The sequence below is a fragment of the Cydia fagiglandana genome, chromosome 18, assembly GCF_963556715.1.
Source record: "Cydia fagiglandana chromosome 18, ilCydFagi1.1, whole genome shotgun sequence".
Lineage (NCBI taxonomy): Eukaryota > Metazoa > Arthropoda > Insecta > Lepidoptera > Tortricidae > Cydia > Cydia fagiglandana.
Genome location: NC_085949.1, coordinates 16,330,369 through 16,354,538, shown reverse-complemented (window position 1 = coordinate 16,354,538; position 24,170 = coordinate 16,330,369). Strand labels below are relative to the sequence as shown.

The 24,170-nt window shown below is 38.7% G+C and overlaps 1 protein-coding gene across 1 annotated transcript in view; it reads right to left on the bottom strand.

Moving 5' to 3' along the window:
* LOC134673638 (cyclin-dependent kinase-like 4) overlaps positions 1–24,170 on the bottom strand; it is a 74,245-nt gene that overhangs the window by 16,197 nt on the left and 33,878 nt on the right. The window contains exon 4 of the mRNA XM_063531638.1: positions 17,708–17,870. Coding sequence (XP_063387708.1) covers positions 17,708–17,870 — 163 coding nt within the window. The remainder of the gene's footprint in view (positions 1–17,707; positions 17,871–24,170) is intronic.

The following is a 24,170-nucleotide window of genomic DNA, read 5'->3' as shown; positions in this document are numbered from 1 at the left end:
ACTATAGTTCTATATTAATGTAATATTGGTCTGGTCTGCTATATTGTGGCCTGAATCGGAAATATAAACATGTACATTGCCCTAGCAAGTGCTACCATCTAACGTTCTTGTGCATAGTAGGTTCTGCACCTTGTGGGATACTTCCGGAAGCATTAACTTCACATTTTTCACCTTTTTCCAAAATCTGACGGATGCTAATGCTGCCCCCTGTAAGTTTGTCAAAGGACTGTCTCATTTCAATCATAGACAGAGAGAATAATACTATCTTTGTCTTACACTAGTACTAGCACCCAAAAGAAAAGGATGAGTATAGTTTTCCTGGTTCTTACTGGCTGATAAATTGGTTTGGCCAACTATTATTAGCTAGGTAGCACAGAGTGTAAGTGCAAGTCGCACAGACACAGTTAGAAACCAAGATCTTCAGTTCTGTTCTACCGACCTTCTGTAAGTAGGGTATGTGTACAAACGCAAGAGCTAGCGACGAAAGAGCTTGCAAGCGGTCTTCTTACTTTGACCTCTCTATTATTTTGAAGCAAAACTTATTATCGACCCGGCTGTAATACCGACGTGGACGCTAACACAGATTTAATAGCAGCCAAGGCCGATGGTTGATAAGGTCCAACATAGTACGAACGTAACGATTTTACTCGATAACGGCGGAAGCTTTTAAAAATATTAATAGCTACAAATCAAACGAAGCTTCCGTCACTTTTGTATCAAAAGCTATTGGTAAGCTATTGGTAAGTATTGGTAAGTATTGGTATTAGTACTCGGGTACTAATGATGAAAAAACTAACTTATAAGTTAGTTATAAGTTATAACTATTCGAAAGTCCGAAAAAATTGCAAATCGTAAATTATAAGTAAACTATATTTTAATAATTTTGTTATAAATGCGTACTACATACATATCATATACACATAAGTAGGCACAATAAATAAAACGTTTGAGCCAAATATTAACCAAACTAACAAAAAATTAAGACCTGTATTTAAAAAAAAATCTTTACCGGGTTTGCAGATGTGTACCCATATATAGATACAACATTGATTTATATCAGAGTCAGGTGCTCTGTCAAATGTGTCAAATACTAAATAATACACCTACCTATTTTAATTTACATACAACATACAAGTCATACAAATATGTCAAAACATGTATCTATCTACTTACAGAAGCGATATTGTATTCAAATAAATACAGTGACTAACATATTGTATAATAAACATAAACATACAAATAATTAACATAAAAAAACTGTAGTTAAACATATAATTTCTTGAACCAAGAAATGAAAATATAAGTTCGAATTGGCCTGAGTCCTACGAAAAGAAAATATCATCAAGTAATAAGGTACCTCTAACCCCATATTAACTAAGGGTTCCCCCTAGGGGTCACCCCTTTGAAATCAATCTAGGTATATCAATCTAATATAAGAAAACGGGACGACACTACAGTATTGCCACTTTTTAAATTTTACTCGATTTTGTTAGACTGTATTTGTAGATATCGACGTTTCCGTAAAATAATGAACCAAGATCGTAACGATATAGATAGCTACCTAACATGTGTATATACTGATACTATCAGTATTCTCTTTTATTTTATTACCATTTTCGTATATCGAGCATTGCGTGATCGGCCGTACGAAGGCATTTAACCCATCGACTCCCATGAGTGAAGGGTTCAAACGAACTCATAGCTTTTAAGGAGCTACCAGAGGTTTTCATCGATTTTTGACTAGTTTTGAATCGTATCTCCTTTTTTTGCACTACAGATAGAATTATAAGACAAACGGTTATCGGTTCTTCAATCATTTATCTCCGTTTTGGTCTACCGGATTTTGAAAGAAAGGACTACTTATTTTTTTTATGAATTTTTTAAACATTATCTAAAAAGACCCTCTTTTCGTATCTAGTTTGCTGTGAAGGATCTTACATGTACGAAATCTACATATTTGGGTTCGCCTTTGACGTCTCGAAAAACGTAACAACTAATTAACACAAAAGTTATGGCCAGAAAATCAGTTTCATAGCCTAAACTTGTTTAACTTTGATGCCAATTATCTCGAAGACACTGAACTTTCAAGTAAATATGGGATATGTATGGGATACTATATTGCTTAAAGCTGTTGCTGTTAATATGATAAGCTACAAAAACTGAGCTTACTATGGGACAGGTCGGTTTGTGTATAGTTGTCCTAGAATATTCGACTAAATACTGTCCTAGAATATTCGACTTATTACTTGATGATAGAATATCGAAAAACGTTACTAATTAACACAAAAGTTATGGCCAGAAAATCAGTTTCATAGCCTAAAATTGTTTAACTTTGATGCCAATTATCTCGAAGACACTGAACTTTCAAGTAAATATGGGATATGTATGGGATACTATATTGCTTAAAGCCGTTGCTTTTAATATGATAAGCTACAAAAACTGAGCTTACTATGGGACAGGTCCTAGAATATTTATTTTTATTTATTTATAATTTTCACTTTTGTTTATAAGTTTATAACTAGTAGCTGCTAACGGAACCCTACACTTAGTATGACCCGACCATGCTCTTAGCCGGTTTTTCCATTTCATTCAAGTGTAGCCCCAGTAACCTAAATACGTATAATAGTTTTCAATATTTCAAGAGTAGCACAAACATTGATATTGACTTTGTAGCGGGCGACAGCGACATGCCCTGAATGTTTTCTCTGCCAGTCAACCATGTTATTTGAAAAGTGTTAGTAATGTAAATATGTCATTTATGTTGTTAACTATGTTATGTATATGTATACTTACCTTACGTTCAATGTATAAATTATCTAACGTTATGATAACACCTTCAAGTATTGAATTAGAATCAATAGTACATTACTACAGAGGCCGGGACAAAAGGGGTTGCCGGCCGAAGACATATAGACGGCCGAGCGAAGCGAGGCCGGATAGGTCTGAGCGCGGGCAACCCCATTTCCCGCCGAGGTATGTATAGTGCTTTTCTCAAACATGCAATGAAATAAATAAAATAAAAAATCCACGAAACCCAAGTTTTATTTATAGAAAAAAACTAAAAGTAAATTACACCCAAAATATAACCAACACGTACCTATATCATTATCACGCGTATGTTTTACACGAGTCGTGTATTTTTACTACCCGTATATTTTCATGTATCTTTGATTTTTTCGCCTTGTATCCGTCTGACTGTCGTTTTCGTCACAAAGGTTTACATAGTCTTTCATGTTGATATCATGTTTCACATACATCGTTGCTTTATGCATGGAGTAAATAAGTATAATTTCCACAGTGTTGACGAATTTGTAGTTACATTCATTTAAAATATGCCACAAAACTGTTTCTAATAAACTGTAAGCCATTTTTCTTAGTTTCTCAAAGAATAAAATTGCCATAAGCAACCATATACATACTTCGTCTTTGACTTAGCGGCAGAGGCAGCAAGTTATTTAAAATCAATTCTGCTTACGCTGCCAATTCCAACACATACGATTACAATTAATATTAATTTCATTATTTCGTCGGAACTCATATTAAAGTCAAAAAATCAACAACGCACCATAAATCCAATAAAACAGAATGAATATTTTTCAACTTTACCTCCATAACAATAAAAAAAAATAATTACGCGTGTTTGAGTAGACCTTTTTACCGCTAACGTTTAGATGAAATATTTTAAAGATTTTTATTTGTGTAGTTAAATTTATAATTTAAAATTATAGAATGTATTATTTATTAATTATTAAGTTCATGTTGATTTTATACAAATAAAACTGCAAATTATAGCAAACATTGTTTTTTGTTTTTTTTTTTATAGGCGTAGTGGCAGAGTGTCATTACAAACCATAAAGCAATAACTGCCTCTAGTTTTTTTTAATGGATGAATGCCACGATGCTGTGTCACAAATATCTGTGAAATGAAAATTAAAAAAGAGGACTTTGCCGGCCTAGGCCTGCAAGATGTGTATGAAATTCCATTAACGACCTTTTGTCCTAGCCGCACCTGAAACGTCATACTTCGCAGCCTATTATAAGGAACATAACATCAATATTTTATTGCATGTTTGAGAAAAGAATATAATACTCACTAGGAGAAGAACGATAACTCCATACAAAAAAATGTCCCCAAACGTTTATACGTTTATACTAGTAGCCGCCGCGTTGTGTACCAAGAACTAAAGTTGACAACCAGTTTAGCCTGGCGGGTATTGGTAGGTAGTAATTCTGTTGATAAACATATTTGTTATCTTCATATCACGAAATATATGAAAAATGCAAATATTACCCCTTGTTTTTGGTATTATCAATTGATTTAAATAAAAGGCATATTTATGTTTATAACATTGTATAATTTTATGTATTAAAAATATGTTTTACATATAGAAATATACACTGAAAATTAAACCCTGACAACTTAATAAAAAAATTTACATTAATAAAGCGCATTCACAAAGTTTCCAGTGTAATACAAATAACATTAGGCATGCCTACCTATTACACTCAGATACACTACACTTTACACACGGCATTTTACACAGATTTCCAACTTGTATTCAAACATTTCTTCACGGTTAATTAATACGCTTTCCAGATGCATTATGACTCGGTTCCTTCTGAACCCACTAAAACTGTGAATTTCACTCTGGCTGCTTCAACAGCCGTTGCTCCGCATTTAGCACATTTTCTATGTGCATTGCTGTAATCCATGTAGGTACAGACTTACAGTCTTAAGTGGTAGTACCGCTACGTTGTATTTATTATTTAAAGATTTAATAAATAAAATTTTCGTTATGAACTTTAACCACAGCAGTTGGACAGAGTCACATATATTTATTATACAAATATATTTTTTATTATGGTGGGTAGACGTACCTACCCTCCATATATTTTATGGACATTGATAAAGACAGTTGGAAGCAAATATTCAATTTTAAAACTGAATCGCGTATAATTAAGTTTTAAGCGTTTTAAGTCCCGTTTTATGATTAATAATGTATAAAATTCGTGATAATTTAAATCAGAGTTGGGAGCAATGTTGCTGTAGAAAAATGTTTTTATTTTTATTACTCGCAACTTTTTCTCAGAGGCCAACGCACACATAGAAGCTTCAGGCGCACACATGCGGAATTGTTTGGGGACATAACCAAGGCCTGCCCAAGTAGCACAGATTAGCTGTATAGCAGCCGCATAATGAAATACGAATACGCTTGAAGCTGGAATATAAAAGCTGCATATGAGCTGTATAAGCGTCTTTTCAGCTTTTATTACTCTTAAATGGGCACAAATTAAGCAGCCTTAAGTTCACATAGCTACTTAAGAGCGTTGTAGCAGCAATTTAACGGAATTATAAGGGGTAACAGGAGTTATAAGAGGTGTATATTGACTGGGTAAGAGACCACCAGTTACCCTTTATTCAGCTAATATGTCACATGTGCGCCCTAATACCGGGAAAGATTGACGTTGGGCTGAATAAAAGATAATGAATAACATACTTTTACACCTCTGCCTTAAAAAACAGCTATTATTTAGTATAGTGACATTGACGACGAACGCAGAGGTGAACATATTTATACTGAAGCGAAAACGTCAAGCGCAACGACACCATAAGTCATTTTGTTAAAGTGTTTAGTTATACATGATCTTTTATATATTAATGCGAGAAAGATGTTTGGGAATGCAAGTTTATTGACATTATATATATACATTATCTAAGAAAATTTCAGTGCGCCACGAAAATAATCAGTATTTATTTAAATTAATCATATAAATAAGCTATGTATAAAAACTATCTCAGTGGTTTGGACAGAATTATGAGATAAAAAGTTAATAATAAGTTATAGAAAGTACTAAACTAATGATTTAGGTTAAGAACTCATGCACAAAAAAATATTGTTACCCTTAAAAGTTGAAAAAGTAATACCAATTTTGTAGGTTATCTACGATAAAATGGCGGTCAATGTTAAAAAGCAACGTGAACCATTAAAATTCTAATATGCAGCATACGACTGATAAAGATACTTAAGTGAACCACTATAAAGTCCAAGTCGTTATTTCAATACACTAGTGAACCTCTAAACAGTTATAAGGCATCTTGTGAACGTTTAAACAGCCGCTATGCAGACAGTCTCAATGGTAGTATATAGGCTGCTTAACGGTAAACATGTTCAGCGCTAAGCCGTATTATGCGCCACATGTGTTCGATTATACGTCTATTGGTTTCATAATAGTTCACTCGTTCTCCCTTATAATAAGTCAGCGAAATAAAAGCTGCTTTAGCGGTAAACATGTTCAGTGGTAAGCTGTATTATGCGCCCCATATGTTCCATTATACGTCTATTGGCTTCATAATAGTTCATTTGTGCTTCCTTAAAAAGTCACAATAATAAAAGCTGCTTAGCGGTAAACATGTTCAGCTATAAGCTGTATTATGCGCCACATGTGTTCCATTTATACGTCTATTGGCTTCATATTAGTTCACTCGTGCTTCCTTACAAGTCAGCGTAATAAAAGCTGCTTAGCGGTAAACATGTTCAGCGATAAGCTGTATTATGCGCCCCACGTGTTCCATTATACGTCTATTGGCGTTATAATAGTTCATTCGTGCTTCCTTAAAAAGTCAGAATAATAAAAGCTGCTTAGCGGTAAACATATTCAGCTATAAGCTGTATTATGCGCCACGTGTGTTCCACTATACGTCTATTGGCTTCATAATAGTTCACTCGTGCTCCCTTAAAAGTCAGCGTAATAAAAGCTGCTTAGCGGTAAACATGTTCAGCGACAAGCTGTATTATGTGCCACATGTGTTCCATTATACGTCTATTAGCTTCATAATAGTTCACTTGTGCTCCCTTAATAAGTCAACGTAATAAAAGTCCACAATTACCTCCTTATACAGCACATGGCGTAATTTTATCCACTAAACAGACCTTATAACGGTTAAAGCATTTGATAACCCTTAAAGCTGTATAGGGTCGTAGCAAATATACCTTTATATCACTCTTTGCGTATTAATGGTAGTTTTCAGAGCGGTAATGCAGCTTTTAATCAGCCCTAAGCTATATAAATATCACTGAGATCTATTATACAGCTGTAGGACCACGATAGTGCTGTTATAAGTGTCTTAATACGCGCAGAGCGTTAGATAGAACTAAAAGTGATTAGTTATAGAGCTATCTGTGCTACTTGGGTGTTCACTTCCTAAGAAAGTTATGTCCCCAAATAATTGCGCATGTGGGCGCCTGAAGCTTCTATGTGTGCGTTGGCCTCCGAAAAAAAGTTGCGAGTAATAAAAATAAAAACATTTTTCTACAGCAACATTGCTCCCAACTGTGATTTAAATTAACACGAATTTTATATATTATTAATCATAAAACGGGACTTAATACGCTTAAAACTTAATTATACACGATTAAGTTTTAAAATTGAATATTTGCTTCCAACTGTCTTTATCAATGTCCATAAAATATATGGAGGGTAGGTACGTCTACCCACCATAATACAAAAATATATTTGTCAATGACTTTGTAACTGCTGTGGTTAAAGTTCATAACGAAAATTTTATATATTAAATCATAAATACAACGTAGTGGTACTACCACTTAAGACTGTAAGTCTGTACCTACATGGATTACAGCAATGCACATAGAAAATGTGCTAAATGCGGAGCAACGGCTGTTGAAGCAGCCAGAGTGAAATTTACAGCTTTAGTGGGTTGAGAAGGAACCGAGTCATAACGCATCTGGAAAGCGTATTAATTAACCGTGAAGAAATGTAGGAATACAAGTTGGAAATCTGTGTAAAATGCCTTGTGTAAAGTGTAGTGTATCTGTGTGTAAAGTGTAATAGGTAGGCATGCCTAATGTTATTTGTATTATACTGAAAACTTTGTGAATGCGCTTTATTAATGTCTATTTTTTTATGAAGTTGCCAGTTATCAGTGTATATTTCTATATGTAAAACATTTTTTAATAATTAATACAATTTTATAAACATAGACATGCCTTTTATTTAAATCAATTGATAATACCACAAACAAAGGTTTATTTGCACCTTTCATATATTTCGTGATATGAAGATAACAAATATGTTTATCAACAGAATTACTATATACCTACCAATACCCGCCAGGCTAAACCGGTTGTCAACTTTAGTGTTTGGTACACAACGAATTCGCTACTAGTATAAACGTATAAACGTTTGGGGACATTTTTTTGTATGGAGTTATCGTTCTTCTCCTAGTGAGTATTATATTCTTTGGACATAACTTTCTTAGGAAGGGAACAGGCCTTGATTAGAATGTAGGTACTATAGTCTGTAAGATAAAAGTAAACAAAATCTACCCTCAAATGGCTCCTTCAGGAGTAGCTAGATCAGTGCCCCAAACGCGTTAGTTCCGCGTAGCATTATTCCCGGTCTCAGTTTTCCCCACTTTTCATGGACGTCACACTAAATTAATAGGTTAGGTAGGTTAGGTTCGGTAGGTAGCTTCAGATGCCCGAAGGGCAAACCGCCCAGAAATAGGTCTAGTCTAGTCTAGCTAAGTTGTGAACTAACACTACGCGGAACGCGGAACTAACGCTAGTGGGGAAAAATGCAACCGGGAATAATGCTACCCGGAACTAACGCGAGTGGGGGAAAATGCGATCGGGAATAATGCTACACGGAAGTCACGGAACTAACGCGAGTGGGGGAAAATGCGATCGGGAATAATGCTACGCGGAACTAACGCGTTTGAGGCACTGATCTAGCTACTCTCCTTCAGCCAGAACGACACTTACTTGATCATGTAATATTTCATCTACTTACTCTCAACTGGCTGGAAATAATTTTTAAGAAAAAAAAACCGACTTCTTTGGGGGCCGGTGAAAGATTATAGTAGATAGTACACTATGTAGAAAAGGAGGTAAAACCACCCATTTTTCTACTAGCATTTCGCTTCTGTAATGGCTCCTCTACAGGATGGGCCAACGCCGGCCACTCCAAGGGACGCAGCCTTGCGGTAGAATGAGATAGCAATATTACTTGCTCCCTCTAACGCATAAATGCGTCCCTTGGAGTGGCCGGCGTTGGCCCATCGTGTAGAGGAGCCATAAGGGTCGTAGTTCTAGCCTAACCTAACCCACTTCTCAGATAGCAGTTCGGTTCTGTGACGATCGCAGTTCGAACCTAATCAAACCCACTTTTCAAGTAGCATTCCGTTTACTGTAAGGCTCGCAGTTTCAACCTAACCTAACCCTTGTTCGGTTCTGTGAGGATCGCAGTTCAAACCTAACCTAACCCACTTAATGGCGCATGCGGTGCGGTGTACGGGGGTCTAAGCGGGAGGGGTTAGTAAGATTGGCATTATCATACTTTATACCTACATTTTATGGTAGGTAATCATAGTGGTTTATTTAGTTAAGGTATCATAGTGGTTTTCCGGGCCAAGGTCCGGGTCCGAGTCCGAGTCCGAGTCCGGGTCCGAGTCCGGGTCCGAGCCCGGGTCCGAGTCCAGGTCCGAGTCCGGGTCTGAGTCCGAGTCCGGGTCCGAGTCTGGTTCCGAGTCCGGGTCCGAGGCCGGGTCCGTGTCCGTGTCCGTGTCCGGATCCCAGACCGGATCCGAGTCCGGGTCCGAGTCAGGATCCGAGTCCGGGTCCGAGTCCGGGTCCGAGTCCGGGTCCGAGTCCGGGTCCGTATCTGGATCCGAGTCCAGGTCCGGGTCCGGGTATGAGTCCGAGTCCGCGTCCCAGTCCAAGTCAAAATCGAAATTCGTAATCACCAGACGTGTACCATGCGTCGTTGAAGAGTTCTGTTCTGGTCATCATCAGCAGTTCCACTTCATCAAATGCGACAGTTTTTAATGTAAATGCTTGATTTTATGATGAAAATACAGAAAATTCTATACGTATGCCATTAAGATTTGAGGAGTTCCCTCGATTCCTTATGGATCCCATCATCAGAACTCGAGCTTGACAAAAGTGTGGCTTAAAAACTTAACTTGCTTAACGAATATAACGAAGAGGAAAAATCGCCAAACGTGAACTATGCGTCATTGAAGAGTTCTGTTCTGATCATCATCAGCAGTTCCACTTCATCAAATGCGACAGTTTTTAATGAAAATGCTTGATTTTCTGATGTAAATACAAAAATCTCTATACGCATGCCTTTAAGATTTGAGGAGTTCCCTTGATTCCTCATGGATCCCATCATCAGAACTCGAGCTTGACAAAAATGTGGCTTAAAAACTTGACTTGCTTAACAAGCATAACGAAGAGGACAAATCGCCAACCGTGAACTATGCGTCGTTGAAGAGTTCCGTTCTGATCATCATCAGCAGTTCCACTTCATCAAATGTCACTTTTTTGGATGTATATGCTTGATTCGTTGATAAAAAACCAAAAATCACTATGTGTATGCCTTTAAGATTTGAGGAGTTCCCTCGATTCCTCATGGATCCCATCATCAGAACTGGGTTTTGACAAAAACGGGACCAATCTGTATGCATATACAGTCAGCAGCAGATATACCTGAGCGGGCAAGGTGTCCAAGAAAACATATACACTTCAATCGTCACAAAAATAAGGACATCTAAGATGTCATTTTCACGTAGGCTTTCAGTTCGTCACAAATACCTTAACTTCTGAGTTTTTCTTTAACACATACATCCTTATTTAATCACAATGACAATAACGGTTAAAAAGTCAGTGGTAACTAAGCAATCAAATTCAAGCTGCTGTCATTAATACCTATACGCACTGCCAATCACGTACGTCAGCAGCCAGGGTGCCACCAGTTGCTAAGCAGTTGTTATTTTAATGGTAACTAAGCATCAACATTTTATCTGTTTAACTTTAAAATAAATACTGTAGCACTACGAATTGACACCTCCTTTCTTAAAGAAGTATTTTATCGTTAAGTGTCAAACTTATACAATAAATAAGTAGGTTGTACTAGAATGATCGGTTTTTTTATTTTAACTGTCATATGCGGCTGTTCTTCCAAACTGTTGATCATATTATATACCTATGTTAATATATTTATTTAGCCCACTTATTGTAGTAAAATATACTATACAGGGTGGCCCATTTAGATCGGCCAGTATGGGAAAATCTGATACTATAAGATATACACCGATCTCTTCTTAGGAATCATGTCATCGATTTTAGTAACACGAAAAACTGCATTCATACATAAAAAAAAATGTGTACTCAGCTCGGGAATCGAACCCCGAACGTTTTGAAAAATAAAACTAAGACTATTTCTATTTAGATATCGATTGTGTAGGTCTCAATTTAGTCAGTTTTCGAAGAGACCAGCATTTTTAGGGTTCCGTACCCAAAGGGTAAAACGGGACCCTATTACTAAGACTCTGCTGTCCGTCCGTCTGTCCATCCATCCGCCCGTCCGTTCGTCTGTCACCAGGCTGTATCTCAGGAACCGTGATAGTTAGACAGTTGAAATTTTCACAAATGATGTATTTCTGTTGCCGCTATTATAAGTAACAAGAAATACTAAAAACAGAATAAAATAAAGATTTAAGTGGGGCTCCCATACAACAAACGTGATTTTTGAGTAGTAAATATCAAATGGCATTCCGCACAGGAGTAATCTAAGTAACGCCCACTGCGGGTTCAAACCTACAACGTCCTGATAGAAAGTCGTACATACGCTACATGTGACATTATCTTCAAAAATTATATAAACTAATGCGAAATTAACATAAAACCAGAAGACACCAATTAATAATAGAAATGAAACCCAAAAAAAAACAAAAAGCTGTACTCTAGGTGCGTACGACTGAGATTTGAACCCGCAGTCTCTGCTTTGAAAAGCAAACGCCTGTTACTGAGACCACGACGTGCCTTGACAATTGGCTCTAAATTCGGCTTCAGTTAGCTTTTGCTATGTGTCATTCGTCTTGACGATTCTGTTAAAAGAAATAGTTTGCAGTAAGTTGACCGAAAGGCTCCTGTCAAATGGTTGAAGGGCAAAACGTGAGATAGATGTATGTGATGACAAGACTGTACTGCTTTCGATGATTGTCAAAACGCTTTACCTGAAATTAGCATGGCTATCTTTTATTCAATATTCGACCATACTTGTATGCTTTAAAGTCTATTTTTCCATATTGTTCAGATATATTTGACACGTTGACCGCTTAGATACCATTGGTTTTTTGACAGCTAAGGTATCAATGACTTGTTGTAAGTGTAGAAATTAATGAATAGCGACTGTTAACATATTTGTGACACGTTGAGCGCTCACAAGTAAATACTACCATGACAGTCAACAACTTTTTGACAGTTTAAACGTTTACCTCTCTTTGAGCACCTGGAGTGCATAGCGACTTCTGCTGCTGACTGTACATTCAATCAAAAAAATAATTTTCAAAATCGGTCCAGTAATGACGGAGTTATGGAGTAACAAACATAAAAAAAAATAAAAAAAAAATAAAAAAAAACATACAACCGAATTGATAACCTCCTTCTTTGAGATTTGGAAGTCGGTTAAAAAGCGGCAAATGCTAATTTAAAAAATGTAGGCGCGAAGGGTTATCGGGTTACCGTCTCATAGAAAATTTGAATTAATCGCCTTTTTCTACTAACAAAGTTGTTTGACAGACTATATCGCCGTGTGCCTGCTATACTGCCACAATTCAAAATTTTTGATTTTCTGGATTATTGCAGATTCGTATTCAAAATTGTTCAATTTACGACCTTATTTCGAGAGCCATAGCAAAAAAGGTCTTTAAGAGCCTTTTTCTCACAAGTGGCTTTATGCATTTGACCATAAATTGTCAGACAATTCCCTGCAATACAGCCACTTTTGAGTTGTGGCTATAAAGCACACGTTTTAAATGAAGCTTTTGAGTTGCGTCCTAGAAAATAATAATTAGCTGAGTTACACATATTATTATTATCGCGTACAGTGATCTTGTTAATAATAATAAAAATAACCCCGCGGGGGCAGCTTGTGGCGAGCTGACGGTGAGTGGCGACACCGCGGACCCCTATTCCAGAGGGCCCTGTCATCTGGCCCTCGCCTCTGTGCTTGCCTTGATTGGCCGGCCAGAGTGGAGTCGCAAGAGCGGGACCTATGCTCCAGGTTGGAAGTGTAAAATGTCATAACGCCGGCGGCCCTTGAACGGATTACCGGGATCTGGCTACCGCAGACTCACCTCTCGACAACCTCACAGCCACTCCAAAGTGTTGCCCTGTTGTCGCACCGTGCGTGCGGCCATTGCGGGGCCCACTCAATGAGTTGGCGAGTCACCACCTGTCTGATACAATTTTGAGACTGATTGTCACGGCAGGTGTCCGCTAGTCTCTCCCATAGCCCATTATCCAGTCCATCCAACTTTCAAATCTATAGCCCATGACCTTAGTTCCCATCGCAGCACAAAAGTGCTGCACTGCAATAGTCTTTGCACCTGGCGGGGACCATCTCCGGATGTATCACATTGTGCGTTCGGGGATGGTATCCGCCACGTGTATCCCTTGCTTTTAGATTAAAGTGTCTTAAAGGGCCTCTGCGCTGTTGGCTTCGGCCCCACGTACGCCTCCCAAAGGTCCGGGACCCCATGGTCCCGAGATATGGAAAAGACATAAAAATAATAAATAATAAAAATATTTTATTCAGTAGCTTGAAAAGCAAATTACAGTAGCTGCACTGGAGTCTCTTTTTAAGTGAGAAGACACTTGTGCTAAGAGAACACCGCTCTTCCACGCGGTTAGTTTACAATAAGTATTATAATTTTTTTACAAAAATTACAAAATATGACTTATTACAAAAAATAAAAAATTTACAAATGCTAGCATTAATATAACTATTAACTACTCCTTATATTATATTAATATAAATTTAATGTGGTATAGGGTACTTAATATAAAAGAGATGTGTGCGTGTGTGTTTGTGTATGTATATGTGTGTGTGTGTGTGTGTGTGTGTGTGTGTGTGTGTGTGTGTGTGTGTGTGTGTGTGTGCGCGTGTGTGTGTGTGTGTGAGCGCGCGCGTGTGTGTGCTTATATATACTTATTTTGAATTAGGTTTTCTATATCGTTGTAGGTTTTAGTTTTTAGCCATTTAGTTAACCTACTCTTACACTCGTATGTGGTGCAGGAATGAATGTCAATGTGTTTATTTATTTGATTATATAGTTTGCAAGATTGTGCCTGTTGCTGTCTTCTGGCAAATGCAGTTTTCACTGTATGGGTTTTAATTATATTAGTCTTTTTCCTACGTGTGCTTGTATTGTCTGTTTTGTATGTGGTTCGCTTGTGTGTTTTTAGAATAAGATTTATGATATACAATTTCCTTACAGATAACAGATTACTGAGTGAATAGAGTTCGTTTGTAGGGAATCTGAACGGCTTTTGATGCATGACTTTTAGCAATGCTCTTTGAGCTCTCTCAAGTTCAAGAAACTTAGTCTTTGTGGCACCACCCCATACAGAGATACAGTATGTGATGACAGATTGAGCCAGCGATACGTAAACTTGAGTTAGTACAGTTTTTGTTGCTACATGTCGAAGATTTTTGAAAACCCAGGTCAGTTTGCGGATCCTATTCATTATGTTCTCAGCATGAAGATGCCACGTGAGACGCTGGTCAATTGTAACTCCAAGGTATTTCGTGTTTTCCACTTTTCGAATAGATGGGCAGGAGCAGATGGCATATGGGTTGCAGCAGTTATCTTGTTCCTATCAAAGTTGATATAAGTTCAAAAACTAAAACCCGACTACTGCAAATCGCGCTCTAAAAAGTATGAAACAAGATAGAATTCTTATCTGAAGTTATCAAACAGGAAATATTATAAATGTTATAATTTTTTTAATAAAAAAATACAACGTAATAAAATGTATTACATTTTTGATATATTTACAGAGATATTCAAAGGATCGCCGTGCATGGTCGTATGCCAAGATTATAAACTTTAAGGTAAAGTGGCATACGACCACAGCTATCCTCTGAATCTCTGTAAAAATATAAATAATGTAGTAAATTATACATATTACGTTGTATTTTTTTATTAAAAAAATTATAACATTTATAATATTTCCTGTTTGATAACTTCAGATAAGAATTCTATCTTGTTTCATACTTTTAGAGCGCGATTTGCAGTAGTCGGGTTTTAGTTTTTGAACTTATTTTTTATTTAATTAATTTTGGGGTCATGACTTCGTTACTAACTACCTATTCGAAGTCACTTTATATTACTTTTTCGAGGGCATCCCCAGTACAGAAATACACGCAGAGCGCCACATATATCGGGCTGCGCTATCCTTTGGCATGGAGGCGCTTTCGGCGCCCAGCTTTGGAACGTGTACAGTGCGCCTCCTACGTCGGGCTACGCCCGACTCTATTACTATGAGGGCGCCGAAGGCGCCCGGCTTTGGAACGCGTAGAGCGTGTCTTGTACGTCGGGCTACGCCTGACTCTTTTAGTATAAGGGCGCCAAAGGCGCCCGGCTTTGGAACGCGTAGAGCGAGCTTCGTACGTCGGGCTACGCCCGACTCTTTTAGTATAAGGGCGCCTTCGGCGCCCAGCTTTGGAACGCGTACAGCGAGCTTCGTACGTCGGGCTACGCCCGACTCTTTTAGTATAAGAGCGCCCGAGGCGCCCGGCTTTCAACGCATACAGTGCGCCTCGTACGACGACGGGCTACGCCCGACGCGTTGAGTATGAGGGCGCCGAAGGCGCCCGGCTTTGGAACACGTACAGCGTGCCCGCACGTCTTTTGTACGGCTGTTTCATGCATTTGCCCGGATTTGGTAAGCGTCCAGCGTGTCACGTATGTCGACACTTTTAGTATGAGAAAGTCGAAGTCGCCTGGCTTTGGACTGCTTGCAGCGCGCCACGTACGTCAGGCTACGCCCGACTCCTCTAGTATGAGGGCGCCGAAGGCGCCCGGCTTTGGAACGCGTACAGCGAGCTTCCTACGTCTCTTGTACGGCTGTTTCATACATTTTGGCTGACCTGGACTTCTATACCTATTCACGTTATAAAATATTGCAGGTCATTAAAAAAAACACTATGTTTATAGCGGCCAAACAAATTTATTTTGCAAATACCTTCTTGTATCGCCGTAGTCGGGTAATACGCGGATAGAATCCAGAGCGCTTGTAGATTCGTAGTTCGAATTACCTACCCGATAAATTAATGTTTCATCGGGTGCATGCAAGCAAAGCCGGTCGCAAAAGCTAACAATATTTATATATTTGAAATGTGCTAACTGAGCTCTTTCAAATGATATACATCACGTAATCATTACTTATTTTTATTTTTTTCGTTCGTGACTTTATGACCTCTAGAGGACGCCTTGTTCATTTTTTTGTGACTTCATATAGCCTATAACCAGCGGACGATTAAGATAATTCGAATGACATATCGTTTGTCAAATTATAATGTGTACTTTAGAAGTTATGAGGGAACAAATGAACATACATACATACATACATACATACCCACATACATACCGGTCAAAATCATAACCCTCCTTTTGCGTTGCCGTAGTCGGGTAAAAATAAAGGGATTTTAACTATTTTGGTGTTTTTATTTATATTTGCATGGTAACCTCTTTATCCAATAATTTTGTGTTTAAATTTGGCCGCATCTCAAAATCTTTAAAAAATGTTTCTGCAATACGGCCACAACTCTAAATACCTGTCTTTCGGGCCTTGTGTCTTAAAAAATATACATTTCTTTTAAAAAGTGGCGTGGTCATAAGGAGGGTTATATCATTCCGAGTAAAAAAAGCTAAATTTTAAATTCATAGACCTAAAACTAAAGGAGTAAGATCCTATTAAACACCCTGAACTATACTCTCAAAACTTTGAGACGCGATTTCTCGAAAAAACGGTTTTTTGAGATGTGGCAGTGTAGCAGGCACACGGCGATATCTGCGAGTTTAACGAGAGATCTCTAAGCATATAAAATAAATTACTTTACTGGTCATACAACTACATAATTCTAGATTCAAGCAAACTCAATACAACTAGGTACGCGTACAGTCTGACATAAAAGAGTAGAAATTAAAACGTGGCAACACTGTAGTGTCGTCCCTTTCGAACCAATGGATGTAAGAAAACGGGAAGACACTGCAGTGTTGCCACTTTTTAATATTAACTCTTTTTGGTCAGACTGTAAAAAGTAAAAATAAATAGTTACTGGGTCTCTTCCTAATATCTTGGCCGAAGGGAATCATGGCGTGGACGGAGTACTCTGGGGAGCCATCTGGAGGAGGAAAGGAGTGGTAAGGAAGGAGGTTAGGAATAGGGGTGTTTCTTGTATTTAAAATAAATAATTTGACATTGTGATAATTGCTCGGAGCAATGCTGAGGGTTTACCGCGAACCTCGTTCGACGTATTGCCTCCCTGTCACACTTGTGCGAATTGACAAATGCGACAGAGAGGCAACACGTCGAAGGTGGTTCGCGGTACGCCCTCTGAGCCGAACAGAGCCGAGTTTGCCCGAAGGTAGGAGTTTCGCAACCCTGCTAAAGTGTATAATTACGTACTGATCGTCCTGGCGAAGCCACAGTCGCATAGCTTGACGACGCCGTCGCTCGTGAGCAGAATGTTCTCCGGCTTGACGTCGCGGTGGATGCAGTTGTGCCGGTGGCAGTACGCCACGCCCTGCAGCGTCTGCCAGATTATCTGCTTCGAGAGCTCTGGGCAACCCTGGAGACATTGTTTCGAACCCCTGCTAAAGTGTATTACGTACTGATCATCCTGGCGAAGCCGAAGTCGCATAGCTTGACGACGCCGTCGCTCGTGAGCAGAATGTTCTCCGGCTTGACGTCGCGGTGGATGCAGTTGTGCCGGTGGCAGTACGCCACGCCCTGCAGCGTCTGCCAGATTATCTGCTTCGAGAGCTCTGGGCAACCCTGGGGACATTGTTTCGCACCCCTGCTACAATGTATTACGTACTGATCATCCTGGCGAAGCCGAAGTCGCACAGCTTGACGACGCCGTCGCTCGTGAGCAGGATGTTCTCCGGCTTGACGTCGCGGTGGATGCAGTTGTGCCGGTGGCAGTACGCCACGCCCTGCAGCGTCTGCCAGATTATCTGCTTCGAGAGCTCTGGGCAACGCTGGGGACATTGTTTCGCACCCCTGCTACAGTGTATTACGTACTGATCATCCTGGCGAAGCCGAAGTCGCATAGCTTGACGACGCCGTCGCTCGTGAGCAGGATGTTCTCCGGCTTGACGTCGCGGTGGATGCAGTTGTGCCGGTGGCAGTACGCCACGCCCTGAAGCGTCTGCCAGATTATCTGCTTCGAGAGGAGCTCTGGACAACCCTGGGGACAACATGGTTGTTTATGTTATTTTTACTCTAGTACGATTAATATATTTACGTAGACCATACGGCAAGTTCTTAGCAACAATTTCGATAGCACACGCGATGCAAGTTTTATTTTTAGGGTTCCGTACATCAAAAGGAAAAAAGGGAACCATTATATTATAGGATCTCTTCTTGCGTCTGTCTGTCTGTCCGTCTGTCACTGTATTTATTGTTTGTATGTATTTATTTATTTCGTAGATACAATACCAAAACACCACGTTTGTTTCATAAACCATCACAAAGGAAGTTTGCTCAACGCCGACTGAAGGTCAAGATCTGTTTCCACATCGGACGTGCTTCCTTTCCTCCCATATAACCATTCCAGTCGCAGAATCATCAAAGTGGTAACTAAATGTCAGATGTGTCGTAACAGAGTCCACACAATGTGTCTAGAATTGTTTCGAAACAAAGTGTCGTCGCCGTGTGTACACTTTTCCGTAACAAGGTGTCGACACATTTGTGTGCACTTTGCGTGCGGTTTGCGACTAAATCTGACAGCAAATTTGTGACAGCAAATGTCAATATAAAATACCTCTTGAAAACCAAGGTTTGTCAAACTACTATTAGTGTCTCGTGTGCTCGTAAGTAATTCTAGTAAGTCATCATGGGCGATGCAAATGATAATAATCGACCAAAACCATATAAACACCCAACACCCGTCAACCTTTTACAGAAAAGTTTTTAAAGAAATGCAATAAGCTACTTAGGTCAGCCAACGAATGCTCAAAAAAGTTGTAGAGGGAAATGCTCGGAACACAATTTTTGACTCTGTAACTTGGTTTGGACAAGTTAGGAGGTGAACATATCAAAAGTCCCCGGCCGTAGCCCTTGAGGGGAGGGGGAGGGGGGGGGGGGGAAGAGAGGGGGCTTTGAATGTCCCATTTTCCGGCCGGAAACTATGCATCTTAGCGACATGGCCACTTATACAAAATGAAAGTTAATTTAATTTGTTACAAGTTTATTCAGTCAATTTTTTCGATATGTTGAATAGTTTTTGAGATATCCGCTCTTGAAAGTTTATTTAGGGCTCTCAATTTTATCTTGATATATCTACATCAGTGAAGGTGCTAGGCCGTGTATGGTATCGTTTTCGTATAAATCTGGGTTGCTGAATCCATTTAAGTTATCACATTGAAACCATTCCACAAAATTAAAGAAATCTTTTTAGGGTTCCGTACCTCAAAAGCAAAAAACGGAATCCTTATAGGATCACTCGTGCGTCTGTATGTCTGTCTGTCTGAATACACAAAATAGTTCTTTACCTATAGATGACAGGAAAACCTATTAGAAATGTGCAGTCAAGCGCGAGTCGGACTTAATGTACGGAACCCTTAATACGCGAGTCCGACTCGCACTTGGTCGGTTTTTTTTAAACTCCTCTTGACGCTTAACCGCTGAACCGATTTCGTTGAAATTTGGTATAGAAATAGTTTGCGTCCCGGAACAGGACATAGGATAGATCTTATAACCAAAATCATCTTTTGAAGGTGTGAAAAGTGGTGTGGAAATTTGTACGGGAAATCAATAACCGCTGAACCGATTTATATTAAATTTGGGATGGTCTACATCTTTGATTTAGTTAAAAATGCTAAAAAAAACATGACTTCAAACCTAAACTTAAACAGTATTAACTTCAAGAAGTCAATTCTGAATTCCCCCCTACACCTCATTTCACACCTTTGAAGGATGATTTTTAAGATAACTTATTATGTCCTGTCTCGGGACTCAAAATATATGTGTACTAAATTTAAATTAAAACTGTTCAGCAGTTTAAGCGTGAAGAAGAGTTTAAAAGAAAGTAAGTTTATATGTTTTTACTTTGGAATGGTGTCAATGTGATACCATAACTAAATTTGGTACTGCGAATTTATACGAAAACGATACCAAACATGGCCTCGTAGCTTTACTGTTGTAGAAGTCAAAATAAAATTGAGAGCCCTAAATCTAGACACGCGGCAGCGTGTCAAGCCAAGTTCAAGCAAAGGAACGGGCTAGCCAGCGCCGAGTGTAATATTACACGAACCACTTGGTGCCACTTTTGACCCTTCTATAACTCAAAACATCTTTGACGTAAACACATAAAACTACGTGTGTTTAATTATATCCATAAGGATATCTAGAAGCCCAAATTTCATGAAGCTAGCTCAAACGGTTATAAAGGTATGAAGGTCGTAAATCTTAAGACTGACTTATGACTTATAGTACCTAAACCTAACCTACTTCCAGATGACCTAGAAGGATGAAATTTGGAATCCAGCTTGGTTATTGTGTGTAACCGTAGGAAAAAATCTAAAAATAAAATAAGGTTAAAAAATAGGGGGGGTCCCCATACAAAAAAACCACTTTTTATTGGGACTGACATATAAGTACCTAAACCTAACCTACTTCCAGATGACCTAGAAGGATGAAATTTGGAATCCAGCTCGGTTATTGTGTGTAACCGTAGGAAAAAATCTAAAAATAAAATAAAGTTTCAAAATAGGGGGGGTCCCCATACAAAAAAAAACATTTTTTATTGGGACTGACATATAAGTACCTAAACCTAACCTACTTCCAGATGACCTAGAAGGATGACATTTGGAATCCAGCTCGGTTATTGTGTGTAAGCGTAGGAAAAAATCTAAAAATAAAAAAAAGTTAAAAAATAGGGGGGGTCCCCATACAAAAAAATATTTTTTTATTGTACCGTTGGAACCGTTACAAGCAGATATTTGAAACTACCCCAATATATGTATTATTATATTTGCTATATTAAAATAAAGTTTAGTTAAAAAATAAGTGGTGTCCCCATACAAAAAACTTGTAATACGCTCTAAACAACCGGCCAACGGTGTGTCGTCGGCGGCGCGCGGCACCACATAATTATACAAAGAACAGAAGTAAAAACCATACAGCGGAAACACAAGAAAAAACATTAAATCTCAATACCTGCCTAGTTTTCTTTACAAAAAGTATTGATATCCCACCAAAAACATAAATGTAAAAAAGGAGAGCCAAGTTCAATACAAAAATTATGCTTGGCTGTGGGGCTCGCCGCAAAAAGAATGGAGATCTAAATGAGTGCCACTGCCAAGTTCTATGCAAAATCCAAATATGTATTTATAGGAACAAAATCCAAATATGTATTTATAGGGACATTTTCGAAATTTAATGACATACTGCATGGTCGCCATTTTGGATTCCAAAATTTTTATTTTTTATTTTTTTATTTTATTTATTTGGAGAACCAACAGCTATGACGATACCATAGAAATTATAATGGATACAGAAAGCCAATTATAGGAAAATGGTCATCATTTTCGAAATCAGGGCCCCCCAAAACCTATAAAACGACACCCATGACAACTTATGACAGTGCATGGCCGCCATTTTGGATTTCAAAATGGTCATCTTTTTCTAAATCGGGGCCCCCTAAAACCTATAAAACGACATCGATGACGACTTTTATGACATAGTGCATGGCCGCCATTTTGGATTCCAAAATGGTCATCATTTTCGAAAGCGGGGCCCCCTAAAACCTATAAAACGACATCCATGACGACTTTTATGACATAGTGCATGGCCGCCATTTTGGAATCGAAAATGGTTACCGTTTTCGAAATCTGCGCCCCCCAAAACCTATAAAACGACACCCATGACGACTTTTATGACATAGTGCATGGCCGCCATTTTGGATTTCAAAATGGTCATCATTATCCAAATCGGGGCCCCCTAAAACCCATAAAACGACATCCATGACGACTTTTATGACATAGTGCATGGCCGCCATTTTGGAATCGAAAATGGTTATCGTTTTCGAAATCTGCGCCCCCCAAAACCTATAAAACGACACCCATGACGACTTTTATGACATAGTGCATGGCCGCCATTCTGGATTCCAAAATGGTCATCATTTTCGAAAGCGGGGCCCCCTAAAACCTATAAAACGATATCCATGACGACTTTTATGACATAGTGCATGGCCGCCATCTTGGAATCCAAATTGGTCATCGTTTTCGAAATCTGCGCCCCTTAAAACCTATAAAACGACACCCATGACGACTTTTATGACATAGTGCATGGCCACCATTTTGGAATCCAAAATGGTCATCATTTTCTAAATCTGCGCCCCCCAAAACCTATAAAACGACACCCATGACGACTTTTATTACATAGTGCATGGCCGCCATTTTGGATTTCAAAATGGTCATCATTTTCTAAATCGGGGCCCCCTAAAACCTATAAAACGACATCCATGACGACTTTTATGACATAGTGCATGGCCGCCATCTTGGAATCCAAAATGGTCATCATTTTTGAAATCTGCGCCTCCTAAAACCTATAAAACGACACCCCTGACGACTTTTATGGCATAGTGCATGGCCGCCATTTTGGATTCCAAAATGGTCATCATTTTCAAAATTGGGGCCCCCTAAAACGTATAAATCGACACCCATCTCGACTTTTATGACAAAGTGTTTGGCTACCATCTGCATGCAAGACATTTCTATTATTTTTACGTACAAAAATGGCCCCCTGTCAACTTCCAACCGAGATTTAATCGATAATTTATTCGATTAATGTTCAGATTAATTCAATTTCAATCTATGTTAGGTCGACTAAACTAATCGTGATTAAAATTTGAGGATTAACTTTTTTTATTCCATTAATTAGTCGAATAAACAGTTAATCTATTAAGTCCCATCTCTGACCACGTCATTTTTACACTTTGAGAATATCTGAAAACAAATGAACACAAGGAGCCATTTTGCAAATCCAGTAACTTTGTTATTACTTTTGACAGCGCGTGTCATGTGTCTACACAGAGTCGACACAAAGTCGAAACATTTGCGACTACTTTGTGACTGCAATATTTCTCAGCCTTAAACCATATTTATACATCATAATTAACAAGTTTCGTAGTATGTAAAGCGTTATTTCTGTTATTTAAGTATAGTATACGCATCGAAGTACTAAAAATGCATCAAATAATATATTTATGAACACAAGCACTGAGAAGTAAACATTTTCATTTCCGGCTAAACTAAAACAATGTGGTGGCGCGTTGATTATATTACACTTAGTTTATCAAATCACTCGAGCAGTTTAATTCCCCATAATAATTTAAGTCCTATTGTAATATAAATGCAAACAATATATAATTACGTCTTGCAATCCGTTTTAGAGATGGCGTATTAATGTCACTTATTTTTATTTAACTATTTTTCCATCTGACAGTTTCCATTTGACAGGAACAAAATGAACGAATGAACGAATGATTTTGGCATAAAGTAGTCGCAAACCCGAAACAATGTGTGCACACGGCGACCACACTTTATGTCACTTTGTGTCATGTGTCGACCCTTCCCCATTTCTGGTAACTGTGTCGACACGGCGACGACTCTGCGACTGGAATTGTGACCGAAACAGACGGTGTCGACACAAGATGTGTCTACACCGCGTCGTAACGGCGACTGGAAATGGTTGTATGGGCTGTCTGTACTAACAATGCGATTAATGTCTCTGGTCATGGACAATTTACGAAGAATGTTGGGGATGAATGTTGATGGACGGAGAGCGGATGGTAGACCCAAAAAACGTAGATGGATTATGTGAAAGAAAGAAGTGAGTGCTGAGCTAGGTGACGAAAGACAGAGGAGATCATTCTCTTTCATAAGAGAAAAACATGTTGTGACGACCCCACATAATGTGGGATAAGGGCAGGGGAAAAAAGAGGTCATGGACAATGTACTATAATAAAAATAACAATAACTAATAGCAATGTATGTAGGTATGTATGCCTAGAACACAGAAAAAGGGATTTCTTTTTCTGCGGGATAGAACACTACGACGACTGTATAC